Source organism: Anabrus simplex, chromosome 4, assembly GCF_040414725.1.
Source record: "Anabrus simplex isolate iqAnaSimp1 chromosome 4, ASM4041472v1, whole genome shotgun sequence".
NCBI classification, from domain to species: domain Eukaryota; kingdom Metazoa; phylum Arthropoda; class Insecta; order Orthoptera; family Tettigoniidae; genus Anabrus; species Anabrus simplex.
The window spans coordinates 142,993,684-143,018,878 of record NC_090268.1 but is presented as its reverse complement, the minus strand read 5'-3'; the positions used below and the strand labels follow the sequence as shown (position 1 = coordinate 143,018,878).

The 25,195-nt window shown below is 40.4% G+C and overlaps 1 protein-coding gene across 1 annotated transcript in view; it reads left to right on the top strand.

The window, feature by feature from the left end:
- The window catches only part of rod (rough deal), a 404,971-nt gene that overhangs the window by 277,158 nt on the left and 102,618 nt on the right, over window positions 1–25,195 (top strand). The window contains exon 20 of the mRNA XM_067146037.2: window positions 11,335–11,500. Within this exon, the coding sequence (XP_067002138.2) occupies window positions 11,335–11,500 (166 nt within the window). The remainder of the gene's footprint in view (window positions 1–11,334; window positions 11,501–25,195) is intronic.

Here is a 25,195-nt window from a genome sequence, read left to right as displayed (position 1 = left end):
GCAAGCCACCAACGAAACTGGGTTTCATGTCTTTGCGAACCGGTTCTATACTAGTTACGACCTTGCAGCTGAGCTACTGAAACTAAAGATCCGTATTACAAGCACTGTAATGATAAATAGGAGAGGTCTGCCATTTCAAGTGAGAAAAGCTGCAACAGAGAGAATGAAAGGACATGACATTACCGCACTCCAAACAGATAACACTTCATGCTTGGTTTGGAAGGAGAAGCGGATTATTGCAATGGTGTCCACTTTCTGTGACAATTACACTCACTTTGTGCAAAGAAAAGGTGCCGAGGAAATTGTAGAGAAACCTATTGTCATGTGCTTATAATCAATGCGTGGGGGGCGTTGATCTTTGTGACCACTATGCTAGCTCATACCCATTCACACGTAAGTCAGTGAAGTGGTGGAGAAAAATTTTCTTCTGGCTTCTGGAGATCACAATAGTGAATGCCTTCCCACACTTCAAATAAGGTAACAATGGAATGACCCATCTGAAGTTCAGGAAAAACTTGGTATGGCAACTTGTAGGAAATGTGCAGAACACACAGAACAGTAAAGGGGGAAGACCTTCCTCAAAAGATGAATAAGTGAGGCTGAATGGCAAGCTGCACCTGCTGTACCCTCATTCCGAAGGAAAAACTAAGAATTGCAAGGTTTGCAGTGACAGGAAAGTTGTTGGAGGGAGGCGAGAGACAGTCCACTTCTGTAAAACCTGTGAGAAGCAACCAGGGCTCCATCCAGGCATTTGCTTTGACCGCTTCCACAGACTCAAGACATACCCTTAACAAAGTGAAAAACATTATTTTGTGTCATGTAAATACCATACATTCATTAATTTTGTAGTTCCTTCCTGTATATGTTGTTACAACCAGTACTTAATACCAGGTTTTAAAATATGAAGAATGCTGACAGAAATGAATACGACTTCGGAGAAATTTGGACTTACAAATAATAGGGATGTACTGAAACACTACCGATAGATGTCTCACGTGTAGTACCCGGTATGCGCTTGTCGATCGTCATGTGTTTGTATGTATTTTTAATGGAAGTTACCTAGTTAAATGCTGAAGTTAAAGATTTAATATATCGTTACGACAACAAAGATGACAAGAAAATTGTGATGCCTGACTACTGCTGTGTCCCAGTGTCCCAAAATCAAGGTCGACTGTATTCATACCATCAATTTCCTCAGCAAGATGCTTTCTGTAAAAAGTGGTTGCATGCGATTCGTAGGCAGGACCTACTAAATAAAAATACGACTCATTATATCAAAGTCTGCTCGAAACATTTTACAGTTGAAGACTGTCATTACTGAAACTGGTAAGTAAGCAAATTAGTACTAATTAAGAAATAATTTTATAATAAGGTAGTACATTCTGAAAAGTTAATATGACCTACTTCAATAATTTTAGGCGAAAGACGAAGACTTAACGAGAACGCAGTACCTTCGATATTGTCATGGTATGGCACCGGTACCTTGGAAATAACTCCGAGAGCAAGAAGATATAGAAGTAGGAAAACAGCCATAACACCGTGTGCGGTACGGTACCCTGAATCACACAGTGACCTATAATTTGACATTGGAGCCATCAATTTTAGACTTCCTGAACATTACTTCCAAATTTGAAATTTTTATACCGGTATTTGTCTTATGATCCGAAACAAGATCCTGAAACTCGTGCACTACACGGAAATGAAGTTCAGTCGTACTGGATGTAGCCCCAGCCACTGCTGTCACACCAGTGTCGTGCCTTATGTACGCCTATAACCGGCAAAGAAAAGGAAAAAATACCGCATTAGGAATGTTTTCAAAATGCTATTTGTACTTTAAGAATTCAATCTTAACAAAAACGCTAAAAGAAGGAGTTGCTGCATTTATTCCTTACTGGTACTTTTCAATCAACTCTTGCATTTTTACGCCCCTTTTCTTCAATTCTGCTTCAAAATCTGCAATCGTCATTGCACCTATACCATTTCCCGTCTTGTTGAAAACATTAGCAGAATATGATAACTCCATTTTAATGCATTTAAAGCAAAAGTTTTGTTTCGATGCTCGCAAATGTAGTAATACTTCATATGTCTTATGTAAAACAATCGAGCAACGAAAGCGCATACCGGGTACTACCATTACGCTGCCTAGCGGACAAGTTTTACGTGATACATCCCTATTCAAGTGGAAAGGGTTAACATCTTTTTCAAAACAAACAGTTGGATCTACCACCACAGCTCGATGCGATTGACCGTGGATTGTAACGATGAAATGAAATGGCGTATAGCTTTTAGTGCTGGGAGTGTCCGAGGACATGTTCGGCTCACCAGGTGCAGGTCTTTTGATTTGACGCCCGTAGGTGACCTGCACATCATGATGAGGATGAAATGATAATGAATCACTGACACTTTTCACATTTTAAATAATTTACCATTTCAAAATAAATTAATATTAAAATTTTCATCGCTAACCCTCGACCTCCTCGGGAAAAGTTCATCCTTGCATCTTCTGAAAAGACTCTCTAAAAGGGCACTTGAATGAATACCTGTGTTTAACAACCTCTCCAGCATTGAAGAATATTGTGGGTTAAGTTGATGTCTTTGCAAATAAGGGAGAAGTTCCTCATACAGCATTGGTGAAGCACCGGGCGAGTTGGCCGTGCGTGTAGAGGCGCGCGGCTGTGAGCTTGCATCCGGGAGATAGTAGGTTTGAATCCCACTATCGGCAGCCCTGAAAATGGTTTTCCGTGGTTTCCCATTTTCACACCAGGCAAATGCTGGGGCTGTACCTTAATTAAGGCCACGGCCGCTTCCTTCCAACTCCTAGGCCTTTCCTATCCCATCGTCGCCATAAGACCTATCTGTGTCGGTGCAACGTAAAGCCCCCTAGCAAAAAAAAAAAAAAAAAAAACATTGGTGAAGCTACTGGTTCTCCTGTTGTTGAACTGAACAAGTTACCCCTTCATCATCACTTAATTTCTTCCAGTTACTGCTTCCATGCGATGTATATCGATTTTAGAATGGAACTATTAAAATTTTATTTTAAGAAATAAATTATGAGTAAAATTACATGAACCTTTTGTGAAAAGTAAGTATTACAAGTAAAAATTACAAAAAATGAATTTTTTACAAGTAATTCAATTTGTTTTACTCAGTTACTTTCCAACACTCTGGTAACATCCTAAGCAGGCATATTTGCAGAACAAAAACAGGAGCTAAACTAAAGCTAAAAGCGGCCAACCCTAAACTTGCATTCAAAAACAAGAACAGAAAAGTTTGCAGGAAATTTCAAGGAGAGGCCTAGAAAATTCACTGCATGAACACTCTGAAAAGAAAACTCTTCCTACTGGGGATTGAATGCCCAATTTTATAGGAGCTACATACTTCATTGCAATTGGAAGGGAAGAAATTTAAATTCCAAAAGGCATGGAAAAGATGAAATATTTAGAAAGTCCTGTCAAAGTAATCCAGAAAGAAAGGGATTCTGAGGGGATTCACTTTCTAAATATTCCTGTGACAGATAATAATTGGTTCATTCACCTTAGATCTGAATCACATGATTGCTTTATCCTAATTGTTGCATTTGAAAAATTTTAAAGACCCCCAGCTTAGATGTACAGATTTAATTACATAAGTATTGGAAAGAAACAAGTGTCAAATCAAGGCATAGGTATTGTTGCGATAGTTTAATAATTTTGATTGTAAAGGATCGTAGTCTTACTAAATAATGCCAGGAAAACGTGTGAAAGAAAATAAGAGGGCCGTTGTAGCTACAAAACAGTGAAAATATTGGACGTGTTTTAATAAATGAATATATTGTTGTATTGCAAAAATAATTTACAAAGAAGACCAAAAAAAAAACAAAAAAAGGAAAGATTGAAACACCAAGATAAAAGTCAGTACAAAGCTAGTTATGTTTTTCTTTTGTTTTGAAAATGGAGTTCATAGGATAAATGCAAAATTGAATACAAATGACATCAAAGTAGAGATTTATACAAAAAAGAAAACAGAAAACCCGAATGGGAAAAGGTTAGGGATGAGGAAGGCGAAAAAGGGATGTGCAGCTCAATCAGCAAGAGAAAAGGGAAGACAATAAAATGGGAAAATAAGCAACAACAAAAAATAAAAATGAAAATAAAACTAAGGGGGAATCACTAAGGACGAATAGAACTTTCCACTGAGTCAGTCACTGCATTTTCAGGCACTCAAAATCTTCATGGTAAAACACTGTTGCCATGGCATGGGAAGAATTCAAAGTTTTTAAATGGCCCGGTGAAAATACCAAAAGGGCTGCTGAAAAGATATTAAAATTTGGGTAACATTCTTAGCTCACCATCTGCCTTGTAGAAAGAGTTCCAGTTAAAATCAGCGTGACCAGCACGCTGCGAAGAAAGCAATTAAGAGCCTCCACACACCAACACCAGAACACCGGACTGATGAGTTGGGAAAAATTGCGAGTTTCTATAACAGAGAGTTGGCGTGGAGATCATATTGGAAGTATCACGAGGTGTAGATTGGCAGGTGTGATGTGGTGATATGACGTAACAGGCGGCCCAGAGCAAGTTGATGCTCACCAGTACAGTAGCTGACGCCGAGAAGAGATGGCCGGGAGAACCAGTGAACAAGGTATGTCCATATATGTGCGTGTGTGTCGTAGACAGTAGCTCGGGAGGGGACATTACATATTCACACACACACACACACACCCATCCCCCTTCCTTTCCCCCTCAGCAGAAGGAGACTATGTCCAAAAATATTGATGTTGAAGATGAATCCTCTCCGAGTGGTGTTGATCTCGGAGAAGCAATGGTGATCGATGAGAGGGAAGGAGGAAAAGGGAAAACAACTGAAAAAAAAAAAAAAAAGAAGCAAAATAGGAAGAGGTAACAGTTGAGAACAAGAGCAGAGGTGGGAGGGTGAAAAGAAAGGGAGGGAATAAGTGGATCGATGGAAAGGGAAAAGGGGTTCACAATACAAGTAGTTTCATGAAAAAATCTAATTTGGAAATATATATATATAACAATAACTTTTCATTTATTGTTTTTAACAAGAAAGAGGAATCAAATTGATTTAATTAAGAAAAGAAAACGAAAATATTTATGTGGCTCTTAAATTAGGTCCTCTATAATGTTGATTAGGAGGAGTCCCATGGGGGATATATAATAAAAGAGAAAAGAAAGGATTAGACGTCCATCCATGGGGAGTCCAGGTTGAGGTGGTGGTGTGTGGAGGACCAAAAACAGTAGTGAGCCAAGAAAACGGTTATGATGAAAATTTATTTTAATTGCAAAAAATGAGCTTGTTTAATTTCCAAAGGATTTGAAACGAGCTGAAAGAGCGCAGTGACAGGAGAGAGAAAAGAAAAAATACGGTATGGACCAAGCCAACAAGGGCAAAGCTTAGCAGAGATCTGGTTCTCTTGCAGAACTTTGGGGGTGGATTTTTAAGAGAACCAGATCAGATAACCTAAACCTTGCCAGGCAGAGCCGCGTGTCACATGTCCGCCTATGAACATCCCTTGATTGACGCAGTATAGTGAGAGCCAATTCAAACCGAGTATTGGTAAGCTGATTAGGAGTAGCCTCCAAGCGGGTAGGTAAATCTCAATTCAGAGATAAGGGTGTGTGAAAATCTCTACCTAAAAGCAATTTAGCAGTAGAAAGGAGGTCAAATTAATAATCATAGCATTAAGAACTAAAGCGAAATGACCCCCTGCGGGTGGGGGACGCACATGTAGAATACACCCGCGGTATCCCCTGCCTGTCGTAAGAGGTGACTCACAGGGGCCCAAGGGACTCTCAACTTGGGAGTATGGATTGGCGACCACAGGACCCTTAGCTGAGTATTGGCATTGCTTCCACTTACTTGTGCCAGGCTCTTCACTTTCGTCTATCCTGTCCAAACTCCCTTGGTCAACTCTTGTTCTTTTCCGACCCCGACGGTATTAGAGCACTCGAGGCCTAGGGAGTCTTTCATTTCACACCCTTCGTGGCCCTTGCCTTTCTTCGACCGTTACTTCATCTTTCATAGTGACGGGTCCCTTCTTTCTTCTTTTCTCTCTCTCTTTACCCCCTGTGGGTGGGGGACGCAGACGAATAATACACCCATGGTATCTCCTGCCTGTCGTGAGGGGTGACCAAGGGATGATTGAATTAGAACCATGAAACTACTTTTGATTCGTACCATCACGCGGGGAACACCATGGGTTGCCTGTACTTGCGAGTTGTACCACTATATTTGGTACGAAATGGTTTGTGATTAGTATGAGTCATGAACTCGGCCTGGGGGTTTCCAGTAGCCTCTCGCGGACCAAACACACAACCCCCTGCGGATGGGGGACGCTCATGCAGAATACACCCGCAGTATCCCCTGCCTGTCGTAAGAGGCGACTAACAGGGGCTCAAGGGGCTCTCAACTTGGGAGTGTGGATTGGCAACCACGTGGCCCTTAGCTGAGTCTTGGCATTGCTTCCACTTACTTGTGCCAGGCTCCTCACTTCCGTCTATCCTGTCCGATCTTCCTTGGTCAACTCTTGTTCTTTTCCGACCCCGACGGTATTAGAGCATTCGAGGCCTAGGGAGTCTTTCATTTCACGCCCTTTGTAGCCTTTGCCTTTCTTCGTCCGTTACTTCATCTTTCGAAGTGACGGATCCCTTCTTTCTTCTTCTTTTCTCTATCTCTTTACCCCCTGTGGGTGGGAAACGCAGACGAATAATATACCCACGGTATCCCCTGCCTGTCGTGAGGTGACTAAAAGGGGGAGAGCTAGGGATGATTGAATTAGAACCATGAAACTGCTTTTGATTCGTGCCATCACGCGGGGAACACCATGGGTTGCCTGTACTTGCGAGTTGTGCCACTACATTAGGTACAAAATAGGTTTGTGATTAGTAGCAGCAGAGAGTTGGTTCCCCTGTGGGTTTCCAGAACCCGTGCGTCGTACCCATGTGAGCAACAGCGCGGGTCTGGGCGTTGCCTGTGAGTTGTACCGCTATATGAGCGACACTGTGGGTCTGCGTTGCCTGTGATTTGTACCCACTATGTGAGGAACACCACAGGATCGTGTGGTTAGTACACCTAGGTGAGGAACCTCATCGGTTTGCGTTGGCTATGAGTGGCACCATTGTGTGAGAAACACCATAGGTTTGCGTTACCTATACGAAGTACAATACTTGTGAGTAGTACCATCTTTTGTGGAACACTGTGAGTCTTCGCTACTTTCGATTAGTACCCCAACATGACAAATACCATGGTTCTACTTTACTCGTGACATGTACCATTCTGAGGGGCCTTAGACCTGGATTTTGGACCCCTGTAGACATCAAGCATCCTCGATTCAGGATTGTGCTTCATGAGTGGTCCCTTGGTCAGTAATAAATTATCTATGATCTTTTTTTTTTTTTGTTGTTGGATTCACTCCTTTTTTGTTTGCTCATTTTTTGTTGTTTTTTGTTTTTTGGTTCATGTCCATTCATTCCTTCTTCATGACGATTTTTTTTATTTTGGTCAGTGGGGTCAGTGGATGATTTTGAATTTTTTGTTGTCAATTTCGTACCATTAGGGGCCGATGACCTCGATTTTAGGCCCCTTTAAACAACAAGCATCGTCATCATCTAAAGCGAAATGAGGAAGTTCAGAGTCCCATAATTTTTAGTCGTGAGAATGAAAAATTGAAAGGTGAACTTTCAAATGTGTACGGTACCGCTCCGCTATGTTAGCTTGAGGGTGATAGGGAGAAGTACAAATCTTCTTAATACTATAAGAGAAAAGTAAGGTAAGGGTTATTCTGCCCGAAGGCAGGTCCTAACCTCCGCAGAGGTGTTCCTGAGCCGGAGTTTACGTGCGGTAGGGTGGCCAGTTCCTTTCCGCTCCTCCATTCCCTTACCCCCCACCAACAGCACGTGGCAACCCATCCAACTCCTGACCACACCCAATGTTGCTTAACTTCGGAGATCTCACAGGATCCGGTGTTTCAACACGGCTACGGCCATTGGCTATAAGAGAAACAGAAATTATAAAATAATTTTGAGGTAAAAATAGTCATATTTCTTTGCGCAAGTTAGGCCAGGAAAAAAATAGGGACACCAGATGGGAGTACGATTTAGCCATGCCAAAATGCCCCCCAGTAGGGGAGCCTTGGAAATACTGAAAAACCAAAGATCGCAAAGCAGATGGGGTACAAGTCGAGGGGTGAATTTCGGAGTGGGTTTAAAGACCAGTAAACGGTTAAGAAGATGAAAAGGGCCAGAATAAGTTTTAGAAGCAATTTCAGTTTTGAGTTGTACATAGTATGGATCATCATTTTGATGTTGATGACAAGATTGAAACAATAAGGGAAAATCAGTGAGAGGGGAAAATTGCATTTACCATATCAAAAAGGAGCTGATCCAATTCAGAAAGATTATCGTGGTTATCATTGAATAGGTGAGACAAAGCATCGGCAACAGAATTTTGAAAACCAGATACAAATTAAAGCAAAAATTTAAAATGAGATAATCTAAGTAGCCAGCAACCAGTTGTACTGATTTTAGGAGCATTATTTAACAACCAAGAAATAGCTTGATGGTTACCACAAATTCCCTAGGGTCAAGATAATCAGCAAAATGTTCAATAGTTAATAGCAGGGCGAGAGTTTCACACTTGTAAATAGAATATTTGCGCTGTATGGGAGACAATATACGGCTAAATTAAGCTACTGGAAGAGTTTGACCATTCTTAGTTTGCTGTAAGACGTCACCAATAGCCACTTTAGAGGCATCAGTGGAAAGCTCGAAGGTGGCATCGAAGTCAGGAAGCTGGAAGAAGGGAGCTTGAGCTAATTTGGTCTTTAAAGTGTGAAAGGCAATTTCTTGAGGTTCACCGCAATGAAATTTAATGCCTTTGCGCTTAAGCAAATTGAGGGGTTCGGAAAGTTGGGAAAAGTGTGGAATATATTTCCCATAGAAACCAACCATATCCATAAAGGATCTTAATTGCTTTAAATTTTTGGAAGGAGGAACACGATGAATAGCTGAAATCCTATTTGGATCAACAGCAACTCCTTGAGAAGAAAGAATGTGACCCAAAAATTTGTTAGATGTTTTAACAATCGAAGCCCTGAAGGGGTTGGCGGTAAGGCCTATGGAACGCAAACGAACCGAAACCTCACAAATATGTTGGAAATGAGACTCAGTCTGGTGAATAAATTAAAATGTCATTAGTAAAAGGAAAAAAGTATTTATACTTGTGATCAGGAAAAAGAGAATCGACAAAGCAATGCATTATTTGGGAGCCAAGGTTCAAACCAAAGGGGACTTTTCGAAATTGGTATAAACCATTCTGGGTGATGAAAGCTGTGCAACGGAAGCTAACTTCATCAGGGGGAATTTGATTGTAGGCAGAATTAAAATCGAAAAGAGTAAAGTATTTGGAATTTGAAAAATGCTGAAAAGCGGACTGTACTTCAGGCATGGGGTACGCATCATAAAGTATGCGGGAGTTGAGTTTTCGATAATCTATGATAAATGGAGAGGATCCATCAGTCTTGTCAACAGTAAAGGCTGGTGAAGCATAATTTGAGGAAGATAGAATAATACTTTTGTCTTCCAGCATTTTATCAACTAGTTGATTCAAGATCATGCAAGGAGGGCTCAAATAATGAGAAGAACGAAATGGAGTAGAATCAGTTAAATCAGTATGAGCTTGAAAATATTTTACGGTGCCAAGAGGGGAAGTAATGTCAGAAAATTAATTTAACAGGTGTTTAATTTGATCTGACTGAGTAGAATTACAATAGACAGAGTTAGTAAAAAATGTGGGGAAATGTTGGGAAGGAAAGTCAGCATAATTAATTAAATGATCCGATATTAGAGAAAAATGAAAAGCAAATTTTTGTTTGGGCATGGGCGTTTCCAGATCATATGGCGCAACCTGCTCTTGACCCCGTGTTGGCTGTGCAATGACGAAGGTAGCATTGTGGCGGGTTGACTACTCAGTCCTGTGAGACTTCCTTATTATTAGCACTGAAAATACTGTACACTCGCTAATACTTGATAAATTATTTGTGACTTATTTTATTTAAGAAATATTAGGTCAATCCCAGTACAATACATTCCCTGTATTCACTATGATGTATAATGTTTCTTAAGAGTAATGTCCTATTTACTGTCTAATACAGCGTTAATCCTAAAGAAGGTTCACACTTTCAAAAAAAATTATAATTACATGATATTACAATTTTTGCCACATGCACAGTTCAGCTTGTCAGGTGAAACTGTTTGGGTAATGCGCTGTTTCAGAATATTGTTTCTTGGCATTGGGGGCATACGGATCTCGTGCAGTTCTCTCCCTTGATCCACCCTCTCTTCCGTGGTCACAGATGCCACTGTTCTTCCTCATATAGAGGCATCACTTACAAATCATAATCTTCTTGACCGGGGTTTCTTATGTGGAAACTGCTGCATTACCATCGCTGACTTCAAATTCCATTACAACAAAAGCCTTCTCTGTGGTAGACCCCATGTTGTCCATTTAACACTTTTTACTGCTGAAGGAGTAGCACAGGTGGTAGAGCACTGGCGTTCTGAACCCAACATTGGCAGGTTTGATCCTAGCTCAGTCTGGTGGTATTTGAAGGTGCTCAGATACGTCAACCTTGTGTCAAAAGATTTAGTGGCACATAAAAGAACTCCTGCATAACAAAATTCTGGCATGTCGCTAAAACCGTAGAAGTTCAGTTACTGGGGACATAAAATAATCATTGTTATTATTTGTTGTTTGGGCCTACCGAGGACCACAGAACTCATATCATCTCGTTACTTCAGCCTTCTGTTTTCTCCTCTGTGAGTACTCCTTCATTTTCTGGCTGTGAGCCAGCTTTCTATCCACATAAGTCTGCTAGTCCCTGTATTCTTCCTACTAATAAGTGACTTCGGAGAAATTCCCCGCTGGAAACTGGGCAGTCATGTATGGACTCGTGTAGGATCCCCAGTTGTTCCAGATCCGACTTGACCGAAGGGATCCACTTGTTCGTGGATGCCTTTCCTCTACCTGTAATAGCCAAGATCCTTCTGGTAAGTCTGCAGGGTTCAGGCAGGTTAGGTGCCCACAGAAGACCAGGCACCTTTTTCTTATACACATGACGATGTCTTCCTGATGTTCTTTATTATTATTATTATTATTATTATTATTATTATTATTATTATTATTATTGGTTGTGGAACATTTGAAGAAAATTCTTGAAAATGAACCACCTACTGGTACTGAATTTCTGAAAGTGTTAACCTTCTTTATGAATTGCATTAAATAAAAGGTTTTCACTGACTTTGTGTTCGATTTAACTTTGAAATATTTTCATTTCAGGTAGCAGATATGAGTTTGAAGAAATCTGAGTCGGTGTTAGATGAATGGTGTCTTCATGCAGAGCATGCTATCCTGCTGAGTGAGGTAGAACGTTGCATCAGCCATATCACTGATATGGAAAAGGCTAGTGCTGCCTACTACTGCATAATGACTCATATCCCACCTGGTAAAAAAATTAATATATTTTTTTCTTTACATACCTTGAGAAAATGAGAGTGAGAGTCTGGCTCCGTAAATGAATGGTCACTGTACTGGTCCTTGGATCTGAGGGCCCCGGGTTCGATTCCCAGCTGGGCAGAAGATTTTAACTGTGTGTGGTTAATTTCTCTGGCTCTGGGTATTTGTGTTTGTCTCAGTACAAATTTCTTCATCTACACACTGCACACCACACTACCAACCAACACAGAAACATACAATAATGATTACATGATTTTAAAAAAAATCACAACTATTTTTGGTTATTAGGCTGTGTGTATGCATGTGTGTGCACAGCATTTCACCCACAGCGTGCCATTTCAGCTTGTCCGTTGGAGTGGCATACCTTACCAAGACGCAACTGAACAGTGACACTGTCTTAAGTCTTGCCAAGTTAGCAAATAAAGATTGCTAAGCTGTGAGACGAGATGACCAGGAAATAAGGACTTCTATTCAGACAGATTTAGGGCCTGTACTACGACTGTCAGATAAACAGCTAGATACGTAGGCTGCAGTTTTGCAAACTAGAAGTTAAATATTTTCTTGCGTACTACCAACGGATTTTAATGGCGGGATTGTAATGCGGAAGATGTAGTAACATTTTTATTGGGTTGGTAATAAGGTTACTGAAAATATAGTGAAATTTAGCGCGGTGGTATACGTGTTCCCTGGTGTTTTCGTTTGTTTAGCTCTATTCCTTTTGAAATTGTATTACTAGAATCCAATATCAGACTCTTATTAAGCTATAATGTGGAAGTCCAGGTCAAAAACAGAATTAGGACTGAAATATACACATACGAAGGAATGTTAAAATTAATTAACTGTATAACGAAATTGAAACTGTTATAGAAAAGAAAAAGACTGAAAATGTAACCTGGACGCAAAAGTAAAGTTTCAGGTTATGTATCTTTTCTTGTCTAGTACTATTTACGAGGTTGCGCGTTACGACGAAAGTAAAGTTTATATTCGTAATTAATGCTACTGATGCAGCGTGGGATCATTAATTTTATTATTAATTCAATTTATTGTTTGCTCATTGAATAAGTAGTTAGTTTCTTTCTTTTCAATACAATGTGAGAATAGTAACTGGCAAGCATTTAACTCACTTTAGCGTAAATACTTTTGTAGCAAGTTGTTATGAAGTAAAAGAAATATAACCTCCTTAACATCCTCATTCGACGGACGAATCGCCATGAACAAAGTCGTATACCTTTACTCCATATGTGCGTCGCGGATAGATTTGGAATAGAACCCACGCTTTTGACACGCATTTTAATGATTAGGAAATGTGTACTGTCACCTCTAGTACCCTACCGACGACCATTTACAAAGTAAAAAAAAGTTAGACTATTGGGACTCGAACGCGCGAAAAACTGCTTAACAACAAACTCTGATGCCCTAACGACCACGGCTACCTATGAAGTATGCTGTTGAATGCTTGTGTATTACTGATATACTCAGTAGCAACAACTTACTAGCTTGGAAATTTTTTAAGAATTCTGTGATAGCTGGACAGGAAGCATGACATACTTCATAAATATATACATAAATTACATTGTAACAACTTAATTTCGCACAGCATCATGCAGATGTAGATTCATCTTCATGAGTAGCCATCTTGATTCTTTACAGCAGCGTCCCCGATAAGAGCTAAGTCCCAGATAAGAGCGTTAACAGCCTCTCCAACTTCGGCATAGCTATACTCGAGAATATTTTCCCAGATTGCACATAAACGAAAGTCGTAGTACGCGGTTTCAACCGAACTTCCAGATAAATGTCCAAACTGCCAAATAAATTTATACCGCACTTTTATCTGGCTGTCGTAGTACAGGCCCGTAGAGTAATCCACAGTTTAGGTGAGTTGCCAGGAATGAAGTCGCAATTATCTTGTGAAGAGAATGGTCCAACAATACAATCAACACATACCATGTATGTGACAGTTGATCCAGTGATCAAGTATATTGCCCAACATCAAACGGTTCTGATGACGAGGTAAAGGTAGTCTCCAAAAAAAATTGCATCCTTGTTAGGGGTTGTACAAAATGAAGATAATGTGATAAAATGGGCTATTTAAATGCCTGTGTTGGTTCACATAACAACTGGCTGCATTCTGGTTAATATGAATTAGGGAACATGAATAAGAGAGTATTGTAAACATGACATCATTATAACTAAGTCCTGGCTTTGAAAAAAAATCCATGTTCACATATTAGGTGTATGCATAAATTTTTGCCGGCTTTTGTGGTAAAGAAAACGCGTAATATTCAAGGGATTTTTTTTTTTTCTCTTCAAAATATTGGCCATCGGCTTCTACAAACTTTACCCGTCTTTCAGATAAATCATTAAATACCAAGCCAGAAAATCTTGTCTTTTGCAACAAACCATTTGTCGAGCCATTTTCCAACTTCGTCAAAATTGCTGAAGTGTTGCTCTAAGCATGTGACCCATTGATGCGAAGAGGTGATAGTCAGGTGGTGCCAGATTGGGGAAGTACGGCGGGTGCGGAAGATTGTCCCATCCAAGCAATTTAAAGGTGCCTTTAACTGGTTTTTTGTGTGAGACGGCGCATTGTCATGTAACATAGTCACTTTGCCATGTCTTTTGGCCCATTCCGGTTGTCTTTTGATCAATGCGTGATTTAAATGAATAATTTGTTGGCGGTAGCATTGTGCATTAACGGTTTCGCCAATCTTCAAGAGTTGGTCCCACCAACACGAAGCATGGTCTTCTTGCCAAAGCGATTTGGCGTTGGTGTTGATGGACCGGCTTTGCCAGGTACAGCCACGATTTTCTCCGCTTCGGGTTTTCAAAATAAATCCATTTTTCATCACCCGTCACAATTCGGTACAGAAATTATTTTCTTTCATGGCATTGAAGCAGCATTTCACAAGTGACTTTGTGATTTTCCATTTGCCGTTCATTCAAATCGGGTGGGACCCATTTACCGAGTGTACTGATCTTCCCCATTGCCCATAAATGTCTGCTGATTGTTTCTTGTGACACATTTAATGCTTGTGCCAATTGCTGTTGAGTTTGAGTTGGGTCATCCAGCAACGCCTGCAATTGCTTGTCTCCGCACTTTGTCGAAACCATGTCACAAGTTCTAATCAATGGAGTGTGTTCACCATGTGGTTCTACCAACAAACGATGACTTTCCACAGGCTTTTTCTTTTGATTAAATCAGAAAAGCAGTGTATGCCGCAAATGTTCTTTTTTTTTCAGACACAGACGTTGACATGATCATTGAACGATACAACACAGACGCTAGTGTTTGGCAGACTCAACTTGTGCGTGTTGGTAGGTTAATGTCAGATGAATAAACTGACATATGTGTCAAATTCATACGCTGAGTACTGTTCGCTGACACTATCTCTTTGTGAAACTGGAAAAGACTAATGCATACACCTAGTATGTAAAGGCTTATTTTGAATGTTAGTTCATATTCTGAAGGCATATATATATATATATGAAAATGGGGATTATTTTAGTATTCCTAATGTCCTGAATTGGTAGTCTCAAATGTATTGGGCATCCCTTAAGAGATAATTTTTCCTACTCTTAATTACCAAAAATGTGCCTGTCACTTTACTGACAAAGCTGTAGTATATGAGATGTAATTATTGTGTCTCCTTAAATAACGTATGTACTGTACTGTCACTATCACGAGCCATAAGCTTATGGAACATTTTGTCACAAATATATAAATAAAAAATTTACAGGAAATAAATAAACAAATAAATAAATAAAAACTGTACCTTCTGAGTAACTGATATACTGTACTTGCTTTCTAGCAGGTCTATCAAACCAAACAACCCTCCTCATGGTCACAAGTCTAAGCAACGGGAATACTTTATCCTAGCAAACAAAAGACCCCCCCATTGCCAATCCCCTCGTAATCACAAAGTCTTCACCACCGTATACACAGACTGACCGGTAGTGGGTATTGGGAGGGGTTATTGACAACACCTCCAGTTACCAACCACCTGCTAGTCAGATGTACTCAAAATCTGTTCCTTGAGAATATTCAGTTTAGTAAATGCTAGTAAATGTGTAACAGTACATGTTCCAATATAGAGTATAGGCTAGTTAGTGAACATGCCTAAGGAGAAGGGTAGTGAATTATTTTCATTAATCCAGTCTATTTCAGGCAATTGTGACTATACAACGGATGGTAGTGTGGTTTTGTGCTTAACATGTAAAAAAGAACTGAAGTTTGAGAAAAAGCTTCAACTTGAACAACATTCTGTGATAGCACACACCAGATCAAAATAGACCACGACCCACAGAAGCAACTATTTCTTACTCACGTAAAACCCAAATCTGAGATTACAAAGGTCAGCCGAAAATGTGTTAAAGCTTTGGCGTGTAGCGGTATTCCATTATATCAGGGCCTCTCAGGGTGCATGCACTGTGCACGGTGCAAAAGACGACTTCACTTGGTTGACCAGAGTGCAGACCCCCCCCCACTCCTCGATTTGGAGCAATAGCGCTTACTCTCTCTTTCCTCATGCCTGTCTTGCTCGCTCCCCCTGTCTCCCTGTTCCACACTTGCTCCGTAGTGCTCCAAGTCCGAGTTGAGTTGCACCGAGCTTAGCCGAGTAGCCCAGAGACGAAGCGTTGGTCCGAGCGAAGCCGAGCACGACCGATACACAGTGCACGGAGATCTTGCACCTCGACTTGCACGCGTGAGATTTTGAGCGTTTGAGAGGTCCTGCATTATATAATCCAGCTTTACATTCATTTCTGGAAAAATATTGTGCGAGTTAGAAGGTACCAGGTGAATCGTCGCTTATTAAAAACGATTCACCGTCACTGTACAACTCAACCAGTGACTCAGTTCACAGTGACATTGGAGAGAACTATATCAGTAGACGAAACAAGTAAGGCATATCGTTGAAACATAGCAAACTTCATAGTTGGTAAGCTCTGCCTACATGAACCTGGTAAACTTCATCTGCTAGCATGCAGAGTACTTGAAAGAACTAATCGTAGTACAATAGCGAGATTCACTACCGATTCTTTGCGACTACTATGGCCAACTGAGACGGAGAATAATCACCATCATCATCATCATTTTACAGTTCCAGATTCCCGGGTACTCTTGGCGAGCCTCTTCCATTCTGTCTTATTGAGATACGTTCTGTTGTTAATGACGTCCTCTAGTGTCCTCCTCCAATCTGCAATGTCCATCTTTACGATGTCAATCCAGTGGGTTCTTGGTCTTCCCACCGTCGTTTCCCTGCCACATGTCGCTCCAAGTTAACATATTTGTCCTTGTTGGCTCCATCCTCATTACATGCCCAAACCACCTCAGTCTGGACATGCTGATCTGATCTAACAGTGATGTAACAATCCCAGCTTCCTTCCTAACCATATCATTCCTCAACTTGTCCAGTTTGGTTTTTTTGAATTGTGGACCTAAGGAACTTCATCTCGGATGCCTGAAACCTTAATGAGTCTTTCTTAGTGAGGGTGCAGGTTTCAATACCTTCAATATGAAGTACTGATTGAACTTCACCAGCTTTGATTGTGTTGGTACTTTGGGATTCCAGAGGAGTGTTCGTACTTGTTAGTAAACTTGAGAGCTCTTCTGCACTCTATTTGCCACCTCCTTTGTGGCTGGTGTATCTCGAGATATTACACTTCTGAGGTATGTAAAGCTTTCCACACTTTCTAGTGGATGATTTCCTAGCATGATGTTTGCTGGTCGTTCCTCTCTGTTTATTGCCATCACTACTCTTTTGAGTTCGCTTATCGTGACATTGAACTCCTGGAACTTAACCTTCCATTCATTGAGTCTCGACTGTACTTGTTCTTCAGTTTCTCCCCAGATCATAACATCACCAGAGGTTTTCTTGATGTTCTTCATTATGTCATCCATGATGGTGATAAACAATAATGGGGACAGTGCACTGCCTTGCTGGACTCCACTTTCGGTCTTGAACCAGGATGAACGTCCTTCACCCAGTCGCACACAGCTGGTACAGTTCTCATACAGCATTTGAACTTTCCTCACCAGTCCCTCTGGCACATTCCTTTTTCTCAGGCATTCCCATATCTTCTCTCTTGCAGTGCTGTCATATGCCTTCTCAATGTCAAGGAAAACCATAAACAGATCTTTGCCTTTTCCCCAATATTTTTTCCATTAACATACGGACACTGAAGATTAGGTCTGTTACAGACCTGTTAGGCCTGGAGCCATACTGTTCCTCTTCAAACTGTGGCTTTAAGATGACTTGCAATCTGCTCTCTTAAGATTTTCTCAAGAAAAGCCTATGAGAAAGGAGTGTTCTTCCTCAGTAGTTGGAGCATATTTGGCGATTTCCTTAAACAGGGGGATAACGACACCCTTGCTCCAATCAGTAGGTATCTTGCCATCTTTCTAGACTGCATTGAGCATTCTGTGTAGCCAGTGTAAACCCTAGACTCCTGCTGTTTTAATCATGTCCATGCTGACTTCATCGATTCGTGGGGATTTCCCTTGCAGCATCTTCTTAAGGGCTACGTCTGTTTCTGCCCACGTAATGGGAGGTACTTCTGTGCAGGTTTTTGTTCTCTGATCTGCTTCTGTCCTGTTCAATAGGTGATCAAAATGATTCCTCAGAACCTCTCTGATGTCCTCTTCTTTCCTGGCCAGGTTTCCATTAGGATCCTCAATTGCTTTGATGGTTTCAACTGAATTCCTTTTGTTTTTGATCATTCTGAACAATAGTTTCATATTGCCTCTGCTGTCTTCTTTCAGTTTTTGAGTAAATGTCTCCCAGCACTTTGGGTCGTATGCATAAAGTCTAGCAAATGCTTTTGCTACCTCCTTTGTAAGCATATGCTGGAATAAGTATGAATAAAATAATCTAGCAGTTGCTTTACTTACTGGTATTTACTTGCTAGCAAGCATTTGCTTCATTTTCCAGCAAATGCTGAATTCTACATGAATAAAACCTAGCATGTGCTAGTACTACGCAACCATTTGCTTAAGATTTACCAAGCCAGTTTCAGTTAGCTTGAAGTTTTTTCTGTGATGACTTAGTGTTACCTTCTGGTTGATTTAATGGCGCAAATTGTGAATATCCGACACAGGAAACTCTATAATCCCAGACGGCATACTGATGAACGTGCATATAAACATTTGTATAGATTTAACGAAGAAAATGTTGAATTAATTTCGAGCTCTTTCTTGGGAGAAAGTGACGAGACGCGTGGTGGCGCGTTAACATCGAAGGAACGAATGCAGATATTTCTTAGTTTTGTTGGCGATCCGGGTTTCCAAGCTGGGATAGGAGAAGATATGGGAGTGCATCAAAGTACTGTTAGTAGAACCATTGATTTCGTCAGCGAGAAAATTTTTCAAAAAGCACATCACTGGATAAAATTTCCGTCACGTACACAAGAAATCAATATAGCTAGAGACGAATGGCAGCAACGCTTTAACTTTCCTTGTGTGATCGGTGTTCTTGACTGTACACATGTATAGTACGTGAACCTTTTGTTGAGGTCTGAGCTCCATAGTGCTGAATGGGAACACCGGGTGAGTTGGCCGTGCGGTTAGGGCCGTGCAGCTGTGAGGTTGCATCAGGGAGATAGTGGGTTCGAACCCCACTGTCGGCACCCCTGAATATGGTTTTCCGTGGTTTCCCATTTCACACCAGACAAATGCCGGGGCTGTACCTTAATTAAGGTTATGGTCGCTTCGTTCCCACTCCTAGGCCTTTCCTATCCCATCGTCGCAATAAGACCTACCTGTGTGGGTGTGACGTTAAGCAAATTGTTATAGAAAATAATTAATAGACGTACCTGGTACACGAGTGAATGATAGATTTTGTTGTCCTTCCATTAAATTTAGAAGTTCCTCCTCCCATTCCTTCAACTGTATCTTTCTGTTTCCTGTAGTGTTACGGTCAGTCTTCTTTTTCACTACGGTCTTCATGTTATGGATCCTTTTTTTTTCACCTGATCTGCTGTGAATTGCCACCCGGGATTCTTCTCACAACTTTCGCGTAACTGTTCAAGAGCTTGTAATTTGGCTGTTTTCGTTGAAGGAGTTTACGATTTACTTAATAACACTGGTAACTGTTTGATCATTGAAATAAAGTGAAAATTTACGTCAATTTCTACATCTGTTTCTGATATCTTCGACATATGCACTGCAGGAAATGGAAACGACCTGTAGACACCAGTAACACCGAATGCAAAACTCGTATGGTTACGGCGGTCAACACGTTTTTATACTAACCTCTTATCGGCAACCAGCGCGCTTTGCGCGAATAGAAAATGCTAGTTAGAATATTCTAAGAATTCAGCATTTGCTGGAAAAACTTGCAGCACTTTCTAGTCAGCACAAGCAAAAGGTTATTCATATCAATTTAAGCAAATGCTTTTACTTGCCAGTATTTGCTGAAAGCATTTGCTTTTACTTAATGCTTGTGCTTGTAGAATGTTCTACATTTTTATGCATATGTCCCTTTATCTTATCTTCCACTACACTTTTAACTCTGTTTCTTGTCCCAGTAAATTTGCTCAAGGTCTCTGATCTTCCCCTCATCCCTTACCTGTTCTGGTTTGGATTTTTCTCTATCTCATTCTTTTTGTGTCATGTTCCTTTCCTTTATTTAGGATCTTACTCTCTCATTCCACCAGGGTGTCTCTTTTTCCCTTACTCTCGCACTTGTCTTCCTGCAGACCTCTGTTGCTTCGTTTATCAAGGTGTTTCTAAATCTTGTCCACTCTACCTCACGATTCTCCACATCTTCTGTAGGCAGTTGTCCTCTTATACGGTCCTGATAGTTAATCCTTTTTCCAATCTGTTGTAGTTCCCACACCTTAATCTTAGGTAATATCCTGGTTGTTATCTTTCGTACATTGTCTTTCAGATCTGCTACTAATAACCGGTGGTCGCTATTGAGGTTCTCACTTGGAATCACCTTGACATCAGTCACAAGTCTACTTCTTTCCTTACCGGGCAAGTTAGCTGTACGGTTAGGGATGCGCAGCTGTGAGCTCGTATCCGGGAGATAGTGGGTTCGAATCCCACTGTCAGCAGCCCTGAAGATGGTTTTCCGTGGTTTCCCATTTTCACACCAGGCAAATGCTGGGGATGTACCTTAATTAAGGCCACGGCTGCTTCCTTCCCAATTTCTAGGCCTTTCCTGTCCCTTCGTCATCATAAGACCTATCTGTGTCAGTGCGACGTAAAAGCAAATAGCACGTCTTTCTTTATCTGTAATGACATAGTCAATGACCGTCTTGCTCTTTCCATCCCAGCTGTAACAAGTAATCTTGTGACTGACTCTTTTGTTGAACAAACTGCTTTTTACTACCAAACAGTTTCTATGCAGAAGTCTAGGAGATGTTCGCCTTCCGAATTCCTTCTCCCATAGCCATGTGGTCCCATCTCCTTCTCATAGCCATTCCTGTCTGTCCCGAGCTGTGCGTTGAGGTCCCCGATGATGATTGCCCTCTCTTCACTGATGATCCCTTCTAGGTCTTCAAGAAACTTGTTCTTTTCATGTTAATTGCAACCCGTCTGTGGGGTATACACTTGCATCAGTGTCAGCTTCTCTTTTCCAAGGTAAACTGTTGCCTTTGTTATCATCTCATTGATGTACTGGATCTCTGTAATACCATTTAACTCTTTAGACAATATCAATCCTACTCTATTTCTCATCTCTCTGTTGTTACCATTCCAGTAGAGGGTATAGTTTTTCCTCAACTCTTTCTTTCCTTTACCTTTCCATTTAGTTTCACTCAGTCGTAGGATTGATATTTTCCTTCTCTCCATGGTATTCAATAACTCTTCACATTTCCCACTCAAACTCAGTACATTGATTGTTCCTATTCGAGGGTGTTGTCTTCTCCGGGGTTGTTGCACAATTGCAAGGCTTGGCCTATCATCAGGCTGTAAGCCATCATACCTGGCGTGGGTCTGCGGGTGCTGTTGTCTACTCAAAGTTCTTTGCTTGCATACGAGGCTCGTATAAGTGTTGAAAGCAATTGCAGTTACTCTCCAACTGACTTGCTAGGCCTAATGTTAGAGAAGATTTTCTGTCAGGGTTATCTCCCTTAGCCTTTACCAGTCCCCTGCCACATCTGCAAGAGAATAACTGTTGTAAAGTGCTTGTGATGGACCCAGATGCAGTTTCATACATGCTGAAAGCAGCTAAAGCCCTTCAATTATTTTATCCCAATGTTATTCATATAGCTTGCTTGGCTCACAGACTAAATTCTATTGCTGGAGAAACACGGACACTCTTTCCACCTGTTAATAGTTTAATTTCAAATGTGAAAACCGGACGAGTTGGCCGTGCGGTTTGTGTTGCGCAGCTGTGAGCTTGCATCCAGGAGATAGTGGGTTCGAACCCCACTGTCAGCAGCCCTGAAGATGGTTTTCTGTGGTTTCCCATTTTCGCAGCAGGCAAATGCTGGGGGCTGTACCTTAAGGCCATGGCCGCTTCCTTCTCACTCCTAGGCCTTCCCTGTCCCTTCGTCACCATATGACCTATCTGTGTTGATGCGACGTAAAGCAAAATAGGAAAAAAAATCAAATGTGAAACAAATGTTTTTTAAAGATCCATATCGTGTCCATTTCTACAAACATCATCTTCGTGAGGTACCTCTGCCACCAGAACCTGTCCTCACTGGGTGGGGGGACATCGCTATCTTCATTCTGAAGAAGTGAAACAAGTGGTTACTGCATGTGTACATGAAGCAGAGTTGAGATTTGAAAACGATACAAAGTATTAATATTAATTTCATTCATGTATATTTTTTGACAATCGCTGAAACAATTAAGCATTTGGAGACTCGAGGTGCATCCCTCCAAGAGTCACTCGAACTAGTTAAGAAAACATCTTCTCTAAGTACTGTCCTAGGTAAAATTGAAAGAAAGGTTAAAGAGAAGTTGGGTAAGGTGCTTGCTTTAAATCCAGTATTAGAAAAGATTGGGTCAATCAACCAGTGTATGTGTGGGGTCAGTATATCTTTGCCAGATGAGTGTTCCCCGAATTTTCTGTACCAATGAACACTGTCCTCTCACATCAGTTGATGTTGAAAGATCATTTTTGGTGTCAACAAACCTTGTTTTGATGCACAGTAGACAAAGTTTGACAACAGAAAACTGTGAAAAACTTGTAGTAGTGTAATGTGAAATTTCATTCTGCACACAGTAAACAAGTGAATATGAAATACTGTAATTATCTTTCATAAGAGCATATTATTTTATGTATAGTCCATATTTTCTAACTCCTTAGTGCATTTTGAGGCTTTTTAGTGCATATAACTCTGGGCCATAATTATAACAAACACATTCTTCACATTACCTTTCCAAAGAAGATAAATATGGAAAGTACCTGGAGATAAAGCACAGTATCAGACTGATTATACATTAGTCAGACACAGAGGTACTGAAACCAGATTAAATCCAGTCACACCTATCCAGGACTTGATGTGTCAATTGGTAATCATTGATCTGCATTTAGGGCTGTTACCCAGTTGGCAGGTTCCCTATCAGCTGTTACTTCATCTTTTTCAAAGAACTTGGAAAATATTCGAACATTTCCCTTGATAAATTATTCAAGTCCCTTATTCCTCTTCCTATAATTGAATTTGTCCCAATTTGTCCTCTTGATTTCCAACTTCATTATCATATTATGATCTTTCCTGTCTTTAAAAGCTCCACTCAATGATTTCATCTTCTAATATCATTCCACTCCATCTCTCCATTGAAAGCTCGGAACATACTCCCTTTTCAAAATTTTATATACATATATAACTGTTCGGATCTTCATTCTGTCGAAACTAATTTTAGAATAAATAAATTTAAAAACTACCTGAAAAAGAAACGTACATCAGAATTATACCAGAAAATTAAGTTGTTTCTTTTTCAGGTATAATTCTGTTATGATGTTTTCAGGTGGTTTCTAAATTCGTTCATAAATTAGTTCTGACAGACTGAAGAATCTAACTGTTATAAATTAACTGAGTCGAAACTGAAAAGAGATGGCTTTTTTTTTAACATGCAGCTTAATCAAGCAGCTTGTCTCCTTACTCCCAGATCTTCCCAGCCCAAAATTTGCAAATTTATTGCAACACTACCCACCCAGAACAAATCATGTTGCTTTCCTTTGGATCTCTTCCAGTTCTCATCTTTGGATCCCTCACCAGTTCTCATATCAACTAATCCTCTCGTGGGTCCCAAACACTGAAACCATCCTCTAATTACGGTCTTACTTATACACCCTCACCTTTACCTCCTTATTACATCCCCTAAATACCCTCATAACCATTTGAAGAGATCTGTAGCTCCAATGAAAATCTTTCCTTACATTAACACTTAGGTACTTAGTGATCTCTGTGAAATACTATCACCCCATCAACACAGTAATGAAAACTGAGGGGACTCTTCATCTTGGTGAAACTTACAACCTGATTTTCACCATGAGGGAGGCGGTTGATATACGTAAAAAGCCAGATGATTTCATCCGCGACACAGGCTACAACCTCGGTGAATCATGGCTACCTGTTATCAGAACCATCAGAAAGTGGTGCTTTACTGCTGCCATTTGTTGACCCTAGCATGGGGCAAAAATGGCATCCCTATTACATCTTAGGGTACCGTTTTAAGATCTTTGTTGCTTTCTCTTAGCAACCATTGATGCGTTGTTTCTGTTTCTGTCCTCTCCTGATGAAGACACCTTTTGAAACATGCGTCGAGTGTGTTTATACCATCTGGTCCTTAGGTAATTAAAAAAAAGAAAGAAATTAGAAATCAGATCACAACAAAATGTTATGAAGCAAAGGAAAACTGGAGGAAGAAGACAAGTGAGATAGATAATAATGTTGTTGTTTATTTACATCCCACTAACTACTTTTTGATGGTTTTCTGAGATGCCAAAGTGCCTGAATTTTGTCCTGCAGGAGTTCTTTTCCATGCGGATAAATCTACAGACTCAAGATTGACGTGATTGAGCACCCTCAAGTACCACCAGACTTAGCCAGGATCAAACCTGCCAAGTTGGGGTCAGAAAGCCAGCGTCTCAACAGTCTGATACACTCAGCCCGTCACAAGTGAGATTATACAAAAGTTCCCGATCAGAGGAAAAGTGGAAAAGTTATATTTCAATATCAGGGCCCTACAACACATACCAAAATCTAGAAGCTCCATAGTCCAGGATAAAATGGGAAATCTCTTGTTTAACACCCAAGAAGTTTGTGACCATTGGAAAGAATACATCGAAGACTTGTATAAATGAAATGATGTAAGCAATACAACCAGCTACATTGAAAAAGAATGTGACATAGACAAATGTAGAAAGGGTTCCTCAATCACACTTTCTGAGTTTAATGCAACCAGATTACCGAACTCTCTCTCCTTCCTCATTCCTCAAAAAATACTGCTGATATCAAGAATAGAATGAAAGGAAAATTAGAACACTATATCGATAATGATATGTTTGGATTTCAGAGAACCAATTCTGGCATTGCATTTAATTCTAGAGAGAAGACTTGGGAAACAGAAAATTATACACTACTTTCGTCAGCTTGGTGAAAGCTTTTGACCACGTGGATTGATTGGAAGAATCTTTTCGGAACAAAAAGAAAGGTAGGACTTGATTGGGAGAGTAGACACCTCGTACTAAATTTATACAGCATTCAGAACCCTGATTTTGAAATC